The 13,955-nt window shown below is 38.8% G+C and overlaps 1 protein-coding gene across 1 annotated transcript; it reads right to left on the reverse strand.

The window, feature by feature from the left end:
• Positions 1 to 1,059: 1,059 nt before the first annotated feature.
• Positions 1,060 to 12,908, reverse strand: WNT16 (Wnt family member 16). Its single transcript, XM_045847170.1, has 4 exons — positions 12,486 to 12,908; positions 12,043 to 12,293; positions 9,917 to 10,203; positions 1,060 to 3,148 (listed from the first exon to the last, which is right to left on the reverse strand). Exons 1-4 carry the CDS (start codon positions 12,578 to 12,580, stop codon positions 2,684 to 2,686), a joined length of 1,098 nt encoding a protein of 365 aa, XP_045703126.1. The 5' UTR covers positions 12,581 to 12,908; the 3' UTR covers positions 1,060 to 2,683.
• Positions 12,909 to 13,955: the final 1,047 nt, after the last annotated feature.

The following is a 13,955-nucleotide window of genomic DNA, read 5'->3' on the forward strand; positions in this document are numbered from 1 at the left end:
GCTAGGCATTCTTAAGAAATAACTTTTTTCCTCTCTCCTGTATGAGAAGCCAAAACAAAAAAAGATCTCTTTCCAAAGAATAGAACCCCTCTCGCTGCTGAATGAGTGGTAGAAGGATATGAGGTCTGGAAGTGTGGCAGTCATGATGATAAAAAACAAAAAAACAAAAACAGAGACCCTGGAGCTGCTGGATGGGGGTGGGGGAGCCTGATGTAGAAGATGACGTAGAAGATGACACCATAGAAGATCAGGCTTCACTTTAACCAGGCAGAGCTCTGGAGTATTTCAGTTACTAAGTCAATACATTTCCTTTTATGTTTGTCAGTCTGGGTTGCATTTCCTGTTACTTGCAACATAGAGAGACCTGAACTATGCAGGCAAAATAGCCTAGAGTGGATAGGAATGTTTGGGCCTCCAAATTTGTACTCAGGAACTCAGTGGTGCTACCCCCATGATGCGGAATGGGAAGGAAATGAGCCTAAGCCAGATTTTTGGTCAGTGAAACAGGTGAGAGATTCACAGACAGCTTCCATGATGATGCCAGGGAGGAAAAGGAAAAGGCAGGCCTAAACACATGGGCCTTGGGAGTTAGGAGTTCCTGCCCAGCAATGAATACATAATATCAGGTATTTGTGAATTAGAGGCTGCCTGATTCTCACAATTGGTTGGTAAGGTAATTATGAAAAGTTTTCCAGCTAATAGAAAAAACTGGTCATTAATGGGAGCTACAGTATTCATCATTTTAAAAAAACGTGAGTATTTTCCACGTGGAAAAATAGATTTACTTTGCAAAAAAAGGCATGAGAATAAGCGTCTATTTTTAAGGTTATTCTAATCAGTGGATGCCAGACAATGGTAAGCCACTTTTTAAAATAAGCATTATGTTTGCCCATTTGTCATTTCTGAGTATCTCATTCAACAAATAATAATCTGTTAAACTTTAAGAGTCACGTTTAAAAGTTTAGCCTTGACTTTAATATTAGACCTGAAACATTTTCCATGTGTTTACTCTTTTCCACAAGTTATTGTTCTGCCTTGGGAAATGGGATTGAAAGGAAATAGAATGAGACCTGGGGGACAGGAAAACATTTCTTTAGCTTATTATTTTTTTAAAAAAGAATATTCTTTGTCCATTCTGAATTTAGAAATCTATTTTTCTATATAATTCTGAAATATTTAACAATTCATAAAAACTAAGCATTTACATGAAAATACAACCTTAAATATAGCCCTGTAGTTTATACTAGGAACCTTGTAAAATATGATGAATATACACGTGTGAACACCAAGACAAGGAACGCCATTCAACGTTTGCATGGAAAAGCAGCATTATATACAACACAATAAATATCCAGGAAAGCAAATCCACAAATTGATCATTATTCTGATTTAGATTCTTTTTTTCCAGTTAAGACTTTTATACTTTTTCTATAACTTACTATAATAATTTTACAAGTTAAGCATTAACTAATTAAAAACAGAGTTCAACTAATCTGACTGCTGAAATAACACAATCCTCAATATTTTGCAGCATATTTTAATCTATAATACTTATAAAACTCATTTTGGCAAAAAATACACATCCATATAACTACTCAATAACTTCTTTTTCAATATATAAAAAAAGTAAGTTGATAGTATGAAAAGAAACAGAAGCTAATATTATTTCTGAGATAATTTTATTGCCTTAGCTTTTTGGTTTTGGCAATAAATGTCTTAAGGTTTAATATATATCATAACTTAAATAGTGTATTTACAAAATATAAAACTTTTTAAAGTGAAATACTATACAAAATACTGTTTTTACACTTTTAATGGGTGCTTTTCCTTATACTGGATGCGAGTCCTTTACCTCTGATTTTCCCACTTGCTTTCAGGAGCCCTTCCTCTAACAGTAATTCAGAGTTGGGTTTTTTAATAGTGGAAACTGGTCTACAATTAAAATATGAAGGCAAAGATCAAAGGTTACTATCGTAGGTATACCTTCTTGAGATTTTTCTAGGAACGGTCCTACTTAGAAGCCACTTAAAATCCAAATTATACATTTTATTTTTTTTTACATCTTGATTCTTACCTTTTGTCACTAATTACCTCTAACAAACACTTTTTAGGAATATTATATCACTTGTGAAAATTCATTTTAATTGCCTTCCTTTTGAAATGCATGAAAGGGTAAGTAAGCACCCACCATTTCTGTTAACTTTTCAACGTCTGTTTCTATGCACAAATACTTAATATAATTTCTTCATCTAGAGTACTGAGAGAATAAATGAGATTCATGTGTACTGCTCCTTGCTGCTATAAGAGGTGTCTTTTAAAAGTAACTGATATTCACCCACCACTACTGAGTTCCGTAACTAAGTTCCATAGTCAAGGATCTTATCTTGAGGATGCACCAGGTCTTTCTACATGAAGGTTCTTTCTGATTCTTTGTTGCTTAGGAGCCAAATTCCTTGTATGTCAATATATATTTTCCAGATCACCAAAATATGAACCTAACCCTTGCAGAATCCCTCCAAATGCATATACTCAGTGTGTGATGGACTGGACATCGACCAGGTAAAGGGAACTCTGAGAGGGGTCAAAGATTTGGGGATTCGGAGGCCAGGGGGCTTCACCAGCCCTGCACGATGGCACTCTGCTGTTGTCACTGAGGAGTGTTTTCAGAGGCTAGATGGAGTGGTTACTTGCAAGTGTGGACATCAGTCATGCTCTCACACCTCCTGCAGCGAACGTAGCAGCACCAAATAAACTTACACTCACACCTCTCCACGTGTCTGACCACGTGGGTGTTGTAGCCGCGGCCGCAGCAGAGGAGGTTGCAGCCATCCGCACCCTCCGACGTGCGGTTGCATTCTCTGCCCTGTGTCCCCGGGATCCCTAATTTCTTATCCTCTACACAGTAATTGGGAGACTTGTTAACGTAGAGCAGGTCATCCTTGTGGATCGGCACTTTCCTCTGGTCTTTGTCTCTTCTGCGCATTTTCCTCTTTATTTTGTCTGAGACTTGAATGCTGTTTTCATATTTATCTTTCAACAAATGTCCAATCTTTTCAAAAGAAGACATGGTTTTCCAGCATGTTTTTACGGCACAGGAGCCGGAAACCCCGTGACAGCGGCAGTCCACTGACATCAGCTTGGCCACAGCCTAAAACCAACAAGAACTAGTTAAATATCACTTGTGAAGTGCTTTCACTCAACAACAGACGCAAACTAACCTGATTACTTAACTTCCTAGGTCTTTTCCCTCTTATATAAAAATGATGATTTTGAGCATAAAGGGTCTTTCAGATTGCTTAGGGTTCAAATATTTTGTCCTTCTCCTGACCCTGTAGAGCAAAACCTTCCATGTTGAATTTAAGGTAGTAGACCAGGCTGATATTGTTATTAGATATTATCCGAGATAACAAAGGAAAACTATTTTATTTCTAATCTCTCATTTAATTTTTGGTGTGGGGGGATGTTCACTCATGTCTCCATTTCCTGATGCCATTTCGCACCCGGCTGCTCAGAATGTGGTTCAGGGACCAGCAATGCCAGCATCACTTGTGAAAATGTGCACTTTCAGAATCAGAATCTGCATTTTAATCAGATCCTCAGGGACTCAGATATGCACATTAGAAATTGAGAAGCACTGATAGAGGAGTCATCCTCAACTCACATAGTGCATGGAAACATTAGAGGAACCTTACAATGCTCAAGCCGCTGAGATTCTGATTTAATTGGTCGATGTGGGGGTCGGTAATAGTATTTCTACAAAGCTGCTCAGATGATTCTGATGCTCACCAAGGGATGAGACCTACTGACTGAACTGAGAAATCGCAGGTCTGACCACTGTAGCTGGCAGTTACATTCATGGAGATTGGGGGAGATGCTATCCCCTGGTCGCAGATCCCATGAGAAACCCTGACTCATCAACTTTAAGTTGGATGAAAAGAAAAAGGGGCTGAAGAGTGTGATTTTCTGCAAAATCCTTCCCCTCCTCTGGAAAATTAATTCAAAACATGTGTCCTGTTCTGAATGGATTAGTAACACCATTCTAAAATAGAAAGGGGCTAATATCTATGTATTTTTTTTATTTCTGTGTGCTGAGTTTAGTTTATGTAGACTGAGAAATTAAATGAGATTACAAATATCTATAAGAGCCCCACTGCCTGGCACACATGAAGGTCTAAATGAATGCCCCCTTTCTCTGAAGAAGGTACAGTAAAAATGGAGATAAATTTCAAACAGGCAAAACAGTGCAAAAACAATAAAGAGATTTAAGAAGTTTTAGGGCTCTAAATCTCTTGCATACCAAGCTAGTCAGCATAGCTTCCTGCAACCTCCAGAGGATGGCAGAGCAGATTAATAAATCGTCAGGGCTAGCTGCAGAGTTGACGTCTGTCAACATGCTGGGTAAAGTGAAAAATTGATCTCCCCGTTCAATAACTAGGAAATTGTGTGTGTAATCTCGCCAAATAAAGGAAAAAACTCACAGCTTAAATTCCACTTACAGTTCTTATCAAAACTATAACATGACAGGGCTTTAGACTTCGCTATTTATTTTGTACCAAACCTGACATTGACATGTTTGTGGGATGTTACATTTCCTAACAAATTAGCCAAAGTCTCCGAACATCTAATTAGACAGAATATTTCAAACAGTTTATAATATTTGCAACTTGAATGAGAGCATATGGTATTGATTTAGGCAATATTTGATACTTCTTACTGGTGTTTAAAATAATAAACAGAATAGTATTTAAACCCCACTCTTTATAGACTGCAGCACATATGCGTATGCGCTTTTTGAATTCACAAACCTGAGAAGTTAATAGATATGTGTACTTTTTATTAACTCAGGCAAAACAGTACCTTTCAATGATATGAAAGCAATTTATAAAGTATGGCACTCAGGCTTATTTGGTTAAATATAGGGCATTTGATATTCACAAAGCCTTCGATTCTTTAAAATGTCTCTAGGCACAGACATGTTAAAATTAATGCAGTCTGCCTACTTCTGTGCAGATTTTAAGTGCCTGAAACATAGGAGAAAAAAAGCGCCCAATCAATGCTAGGTAATAACAAAACAAATTGCCCAAAGAAAACCCCCAAACTAAGGATGTATATTTATGTGTTTAAATCTGATCAACGTTCCTTATAGTCATCACCTAGTGATTTAACGCTGCCCTTAGCTCGGGATCACGACTGAAGAGTTGGCTTTTTTTTTTTTTTTTACAAACCAGTTCGAATGTCATGTATGGTGTTGCCAACTTGTAAAGCATAGTGGACAGAGTAGGTGCTCACCAAAAACTTATTGAATAATTAGTCCCAGTCTCTGAGATGGTTTTAACTCATCCTCTGTTGGTAATCCGAATTGAGAAGAAGCAATAAGAAACACCTTCTTTAAACAATAGTCACTGCTGTCAGGCCAATGGTATTGGAAGAACTTGATCGACAGTGGGAGTCCATAAGAGCGACACACTGCTTTATAGGTTTGAAATATAAAGAAAGACTGACTTTCAAATTCAATGATATAATATGCTGAATTTGTCAAAACTTTGAAGGGATTTTCCTGCCTTAGAAAGCTAGCCCTGTTAAATACCTGGAGTTAACTACAACTTTTCAGGGTTAACATTTTAAAGAACTTGTATTTAAAGAACTTTTTAATTCTATTCCTCTTTTGTTCCTATCAGTAAGTATTAAAAAAGAAAGAGTGTTTTTTATCTTACATGCACATATTCTTGGATAGAAAGACAAATCAACTCCAAGGAGAAGAATAACTTGACATGCAATTTAAATGATATGTCCAAGGAAGAAACTTGGACAGACAGGGATTAAAATAAAGCAATGTAATGACTTCTACAAGAATTTGATGAAATGCAGAGTTCAAGGCAGATACACACACACATACTATGGAGCTTAGTGCTCTCAGAGTACATTTTCATAAATATTTTACTTAATTTAGTTTTATAGGAAGAAATGTAAGTAGTTATAAACATGTACTTAGTATTCCAGTTTTACAGAAAAATAAACAGTGTGGCTAAGACATTTGTCATACATAAGGAAAGTTGGTGTTACATGACATAAAATCTTTATATGAAGCTGGATAATTTTAGTAGAAGAGAAAAATGCTATTATATTTAATAAAATTGCATAACACTTCAAAAAAAGTATATCCTGGAGATTTTCAGCTAGGATTCTTAATTAATGCTAAATAGCTGTTCTCAACCACAGTGATAGTACAGCCATTTTGGGGGAATGGGAAAAGTAAGAGAATAGCAACCAAATGAGTTGTATGTGGTTATGAGAAAATTCCTTTCTCTACTTTAGTTGAGTTGTTAAGGTTTATAACGATATTAACAGAGGAATGTTTTGTTAACTATTGCAAACAGATGTGCCCATTTTGGTGGAATATTTTCAAACTATGGGAGAGCAATTAGGAGGGGAACATTTAATCTACTGGGCTCCTTTGTGTTAAGTTTTGGTTTGATGCATTTCTAATCAAGTGAAATATGAAAGGCAAATCATAATACTTAAAGATAAAAATAGAAAGTGTTTGAGAAGTGGGCTAAAGAGTGACGGTACCACAACTTTGACTCAGGTAACGCAGCAGGCAGGGACTGTTTTCCAGTGTGTCATTCAACCCACACTTTACAGAAATGACCAAAACACTGTCGTGAAACATTTTGTGATGAGCATTTCATTTTGTCAACCAGCAGATGATTTGTTTAAGTTTTTACAAAAACTGTGACATAAGATTGGATGATATATGTGGAATTTCTATTCCTCTGACCTATTTTGTGCCTTTTAGTCCAAAAATATATTTGAATCTGCTGAAAAGCAAAACACTTATGTGTTGTTCAAATACTTATAAATATTCTTGAAACAGGTCAATGAAAATTTGGGGTTGGGCCCTTCCCACTTTTCTGAGTTAGTCATCATAAAACAAATTATGGGGTAGGGAAACTTAAAAGTTTATGAGGTGGACATGGGAAGAATGGAAATATTTTAAGCACACCAAAAGAAATACCCATAAATATTCCAAGTCACATTATTCCCAGAAGTTCTGCCCCTGGAAGACATCACATCATTCTGTTAGCCAATCACCATTCAGCAACATTATTCTTGGAGTCATAACTTTAGGAATGGTGTCAGAAACCAAGTGGGAATTTAAGGTCAGCGGTTAGAAAATCATCTATCCTGCTCACAGCACTACTAAGCGCCAGTACCCACATTTCTCTGAACGCTTTTCGACATTTGGAGTTTGGGATTTTGAGACTAGGAAAATCAACTCAATTGAATGCAGACCTTGAACTTTGCTCAGAATATGCCCATTAAATTAAAATTCTATTTGCCAGTATCAGAATTGGAGTTGATTATTCTTCCATGTTAGATAATAAGCTGGAAACTTGGTTAGTTTGTTGTTGTGGTGGTGGTGGTTTTTATATTTTTGACCACCAAAAGAAAGAAAAATACAAAAGTGCTTTGAATTGCAATACTTAGTGAGAAAAGAACCATAAAACACATCAAAATACCTAGGTAATATTTTTTAATATTTTAAGTTACCATCTAGACTAATGTGAGAAAAAAGATTTAGTAGAAAATCTTTTAGAGAATCTAAAATCTTAGTAGAAAAATTTAAATTTTACATAAAATGTGTATAAATGTATAGGCTAATTTTTTCTGCATAATTAGAATAATAGCAAAGACCAGAGAATATAATAATATGGTGTTTTGCCAACAATGGGTTAATATTGATGCTGAATAGTTATATGTTTTTAATAAAATTAGAATATAAATAATAGTTTAAGATCTAAGTTAATAGTTACAAAGACTAATACTGTTATTTAATTAAAAAATTCAAACAAGAATAAAGCTAAATAGCTGCCTACTATTATTAATAAAATATATTTTAGAAGACTTTAGGACATTTCATAAGTTTGGAGTTGATTACATTCAGGAGAATCATAATATGAGTTTTTGAGTTTTGTTTCCTGGTTAAAATTTTAAAAATTTCTCACAAAATCTTTAAATAACGCTTTAAAAAGATATAAGGTTTAAATTAATAATAAATATTCATTTAATTGTTTTCTTATTTTAAAAATATATTATTTTCACTCATCTTGGTGCTTTTTTCTTGGAGCTTTAACTCTGGAGTTTTAAAGAACATATGTTAATTATAATTCATCCTTTTATATTTATATATTAGAAACAATTAAAATCCTTTATTAAATAATATTTAAATTAAAGGAAAAACTAGTTTATTTAATTTTTTAATGTAAAACTTTAAGGAGAAGATACATGTGCATAATTATAGTGTTAGGCAAGTTACTTTAGTGATGTAAATTAACTTTTAAAATTTCTAAACAAGCCCTGTCCAGCTAGCTCAGTGGGTTAAAGCATTGTTCCAATACACCAAGTTTGCAAGTTCTATCCCTGGTCAGAGCACATACAAGAAGTGACCAATGAATGCGTGAATATGTGGAACAATAAATCAATGTGTCTCTCTCCCCACCCCTCACCTACCCTTCCTGTCTTTCTCTAAAAAAATGAATGAAATTTTAAAGATAAATTTAAAAAATTTAAACAAAAATATAAAAAGCTCACATAGCTATTTACTAATTTTCTATTTTGCACCTTTTAACTGAATATTCAAATTGAATTGAAAAGTCAAATTTGAATTTCATGTGTTATAGTGAGGTATTTCTTGAGATTTCTGTTTTTGTATTTTAAACCAAAATGGTTAAATAAAAAAAAAAACCGGCTTAAACTTAAAACTATTCTGATTAGGTTCCATTTATTCATTTTCCCAAAAATGTAAAACAAATGCAACGTATACTTTAACTATTCCTGGGAGATATTGAAACTTGTTTTATTTCAGGAGGATGTGACAGATTGCAATGACCACTTTGGGACTTCCACAGGTTACTGGGCATGCACAGTGATATACAATATGTGCTGATATTCCTGTCCAGAAAAGATTATAAGATAGAAAATATATATTCATAAAAAAGTTTGGGCTGTTTTAAGAAAGTCACTGTGAATTACCAAGTAATTTAACTGCAGTGCAGAAGTCAAATGCTATTGTGTCAATATTCATTAAGATAAATATATAAAAGTTAAATTAAGTTAAAAAATTTTCAGTTTTAAGAAAATTTAGTATAAAAAAGCCAGGATTCATAAAAGAGGTTAATTAGATGATGCTACTTCAAATTTGCTCTTGCTGAATCTTTATCTGTATTTTTAAATATGCATATATTTAATACACTTATAACTTCTTTTCATTTATCTATATCAATTTTACAATGAATCTACATAGCTTTATAATAAAATATCTATTTCCCTTAAAAGACTTTGTTTTACAAAAAAAATTAGTTAAATATCGTCTATTCTGAATGTATTCAAGAATGTTTGCTAGAGAAAGTAAAGGCAAAACTGACAACAAGTCTAGGAGACATTGCCCACTAAGAAATACATATAAAATAATAAAGTTCAAATTTGAGGAAGTGAAGTTTGATCCAGTCCCACTAGGAAGGCAGATACTGTAGATCTTATTTAGGATATGCCACTAATCAGCCAAGAGGGTGGAACCAAATAACCCAACAGGCATGTGTACAGCTATCATTTCATAATTCATGTTTTAGGTATACGAAGTGTACAGTCACAAACACATTCTGTAACAAGATTGAACTCATGTTAGATGGAGAACTTAAACTAAGTCAGTGTGGCCAGTACAGCCGCATGAAAGAAAAAAATATATAAATGCAGTTACACATATGACACACGCATGTATAATAATATGTATACATACACATGCACATATATTTCTGCAGGTATTTTTTAAAACTACTTGAACAGATTCATGCACAAGTGTAACCCTAGTGTTATTGACCTAAAAGCACTGGATTTTATCCCATTTTCTAATACGTACCTGCCTTCCAGCTTCATTGTTATGAAGATTCATTGCTAACAGTACTTTGCTTTCTTTTCCCGTGGTGTTTCTGTTGGGGGAATCTAGGAACTTTCGGCTGAACCACATGCCATACTGGACATCGTCGGAGCAGCCCCCCCAGTGCCAGCCTTCACTCGCTGAGCCGCCGTTCTGCAAGGTGGTGTCACAGGAGCACTCTGTCATGTTGCCTGCACTGCACGACCTGGTCACAGAATGCACCAGGCCCGCGGCCATCACAGCATAAATGAATGCTGTTTCCTTGGTGCCTAGAATAAGACATAAATCACTAAATGAAAGAGTCATATCACTCTCTATGTTTATAATGGAGCCTCCTACTCATCCTCTTGCCAGGGAAGCAATTTTTCAATTGCTTACAATGGATGCTTTAATGAATACATATTTAGAAAGCATGATTTCCTATTGTTCTAGTCTTTTTAAAAAGCAGCATTAATTTTGAGTATCCTACTTGAGGGGATTGTCATATATTGGATATCATTGTTCTCATACCTAAAAATATCTAAAATATGAAATGTATGTCAATACCTAGTTCAGTGCCTAATAGACAATCAAAGCTCAATAAATATATGTCAAATTAAAAAAACCTTTTGAGTGGATACAGGAAACGGTTTACAATGCTCCCAAAGAGTCCAGATTACACTTGTTTTTAAATTTAAAATGTGTTTTCCCAAAACACAATCTGAAAAATTGGGTGCAATTTTTGTTCACATAAATAACATATATCAGAAAGCAAATTAAAATTAAACCAACAATAAAGCGATCAGTTGATAAATTATAATTTAGTTTCACATGTAAGGCTGCTCTTTTCTAGGACATCGTGAAAAACAGTCTTGACATTATTGAATAACATGAAACCATGATATATTTTATATAGTACTGGCTAATCCTCTTACATTCTTAAAGATAACTAAAATGAAAGACAATTGAAATGACACCAAAAAATGTTATGGAATGTTATTGAATGTGTATTTAGCACACCTGCAATAGCGTTTGAGCTAAAATCTTGGAAAATTAAAGGCTCATTAAAGCATAAATAAAATGGACTAGAAGAGACTCCGCAGGCGACTTTTTTCTCTTTCGAGATGTTTAGATTGGAGTAGAAACAATTTCACGCCCGTTGTCCAATAAACCTTTTCAACAGCTGATGCCTTTGCATTTCAGCAACTGTGAAGAACACATCTTTCCCGACCCCCCCACCCCCACCCCACCCCTCGCCCTGTAGGGGATCAGGGCTCCTTAGGAAGGGTGTGCCGGCCAAAACCCAGCAGGGCCAAGGCGATGCTTTGGCGGCTGTGTGTGTAGAGACCCGGTGGGGAAGGGTCAAAGGTGGAGGGAGAACGGAAATGAATGTGAAAAGCAACGAATCTTCCAGCGCCCGCGTCCTAAAGTTCTGTGAATCTGCTAATATTCCTGGAACAACCCTGGGTCTCCGTTCCTTTAACCTTACCGAGTCACCAGGCACGTGGACGTGGAACTTTGTTTTACTGCAGCTTCCCGCCCTCCGCTGCGCGCAGAGGAGGGGAGAGAGGAGAACTGAGGGTCAGCCAAAGCGGTGGTGCCCGGCTGAGCCTCACGTTGATTTGCACAGGACAATCCCTTTTAAAAATCACCATTATTCCGAGTACCTGGTGCTCGGAGGAGCCAATAAACGTGGGTCTTCGCTGCGTTTAGCCACTTGTCCGGGGCTTGGTGAGCAGCGGAGCCGCTTAAATCAAAGCAGATGGAGCAGCAGCATTCCCTGCTGCCGACAACATGTTTCTCCAGCTGGTGACCCAAGGAGGGGGGCCCTACGGGTCCGAAGGGTCGGCGGGGTGGAGTATCAAAGTTTTTCCCCAACTCAACCGGGCACAGCGGGAAGGAGGAAGAGCTACGTCTCCAAGCGCTGGCTCCGGACCTGGGGAGTCACCCTCTTCAGGACCGCACCTGCACCCGGGCTCTGGCTTCGGTAGCTCCCAATTCTCATCCACGAAATGACCTCTTTTGGAATTTAGAGAGCGACAGGACTACGCAAGCACTATTTTATATACAGGAATTGGAGAAGTTGTCGTCCTCCGTCCCGCGCCAGCCCCGTGGGTCCCGGAACTCACCACTGCTTAGCTCGTAGCCAAAGAGGGGGCTGGTGCCCGGCGGGGCGGCGGCGGCGGCAGTGGCCACCTGGCAGTTCCATCTCTCGTGTCTGAACTGGCTCCTGCACTCCTGAATGCCCAGCCGGGCGCCCTCTCGGATGCTGGGCAGCAGGTACGGTTTCCTCTTGCACAGCTCCTTCTGGCGGCTGTTCAGCGGCAAGTTGGTGCAGCCCAGTTTCTCCGGAACCCCAAAGGAGGCGATGCCCAACCACCTGTAAGACACGGCCGCCCCTATCGTACGTCGCTCTCTTGCTGCCCTCCCCAATCCCAAATGTTTTCCCCAAAATTAGGTCATCAGCCCTGGGGTCTCCGCCTCTACCCCCTCCCTCCTTAGCTTAAAGTTCCCTGAGGCTGGGTACCTGACTTGTCCTTTACCCCGTGCGTCCCGCTGCCCCCATACTCACATCCAGTTTCCTTGGGCTCCGCCAGGGAACAGCGCGAGCAGGGCTGCCCAAAGCGCGCACAAGCGGGACAGTCCCAGGAGCGCCGCTCTGTCCATGGCCCCCGCATGGATTCCCCCAGCCCCAGCCACTCTTCTTCTGTTCTCCCAGCCCAGAGGCCCGCCAGACCAGAGGTCAATTCCCCAGCACTAAGATGTCCTTCGTCCTCTTCCTCACTGCAGACAACATAAAAAGAAGGCCAGTAGTGGTAGGGGCTCTCAGCAGCCTCCCATCGCTTGCAGGGAGCAGTGTGAGGAGGTGGAGGAAATAGCTTGAGACTCTTCTCCTGCGACCAGCTGGAGAAGATGTGCAGGAGATGCGGGAGAGTCCCTCGCACTCCAAGGTGAGAAACTTCTGTTGATGTAGCTGTGTCTCCATCGCCCCGGGCCTCTCCTCCCATCTCCTCCCCCCCCTGGCCGCGCCTGGAGCCTGATTGGCCAAGCCTCTGCCCCGCACTCATCATCCCCAGATCTCAGGATCTCATTGGCTGAGAGCCGTCTCCACCGGAGGCACTAGGTCCGCAACTCCAGTCCAGCCCCTCCAGACCCCGATGTGTCCATGACCTTTCCTCTGGTCACTGTTTCCAGAGCGGGTCTCTACAGGAGAGTAAGGGACTCAACCCTAAGACTGATAAGGGCGCTTCTGTTCTAGTAACCCTGGGTGGAAGCGAGGACCGAATGGGCATGGAAGATGTTTGAGTTCCACCCACCCGAGTTGCATTTGGATTAATTACCCTCTGGGTGGAGTGGCTGGAAAATCTCACTGTCCCCGTTTCTTTCCTCTCCTTCACCTCACAGGAGAATAATCTTTTTGAGTCATAGTTGGTACCAAACAAGTTGACCTTTCAACACCCTGCTTGAGGTCTCAATGTGTCAGGAAGATTGAGAGGCCCGGTGAAACGCTGTCAGGCTGGAGGCATCGTCATCTGTGTAAGCATTCATTTTTAGTGAAAGGAAGGTTCCAGCCTAGCACCTAACCTGCCATATTTACATCGTGTTGTGTGATTTCCTTTTACCAGTTTGTGTCACATTCCTCGTCCTTGAAAGCACTGTCAAAAGATGGAGCCCAGAAAAAGCATGTGAGTGAGAGCTGTTTGGAGAGTTCTAGAATACAGGGGGCTGTATCCTTACCCTTCTTTCCAGTCTACGTTCGGTCTCGCATGGAGACTTTGGCAGAGGCTACAACTGCAGACAGATTTTTAAAACATACTTATTAAACACCTACTGTGTGGCCAGTACTGTGGGAAATTATAAAGACAAGATTCTTTCCCTGGAGTACACAAACCAGCCATGGAGAGGAGCCTAAAACAAAATAATATGAGCTCCTCCGTAAAGAAGAGTATGGAATCCAGCCAGGTACTTGTTAGAGCCAAAGAGAATTGGGAAGCAGAATGTTATGGTGCCTGGCAGTTTAGGAAGGTTAGTTGACTGGTAT

The sequence above is a fragment of the Phyllostomus hastatus genome, unplaced genomic scaffold (genome assembly GCF_019186645.2).
Source record: "Phyllostomus hastatus isolate PE091 unplaced genomic scaffold, TTU_PhHast_1.1 phas_contig_118, whole genome shotgun sequence".
NCBI lineage: Eukaryota > Metazoa > Chordata > Mammalia > Chiroptera > Phyllostomidae > Phyllostomus > Phyllostomus hastatus.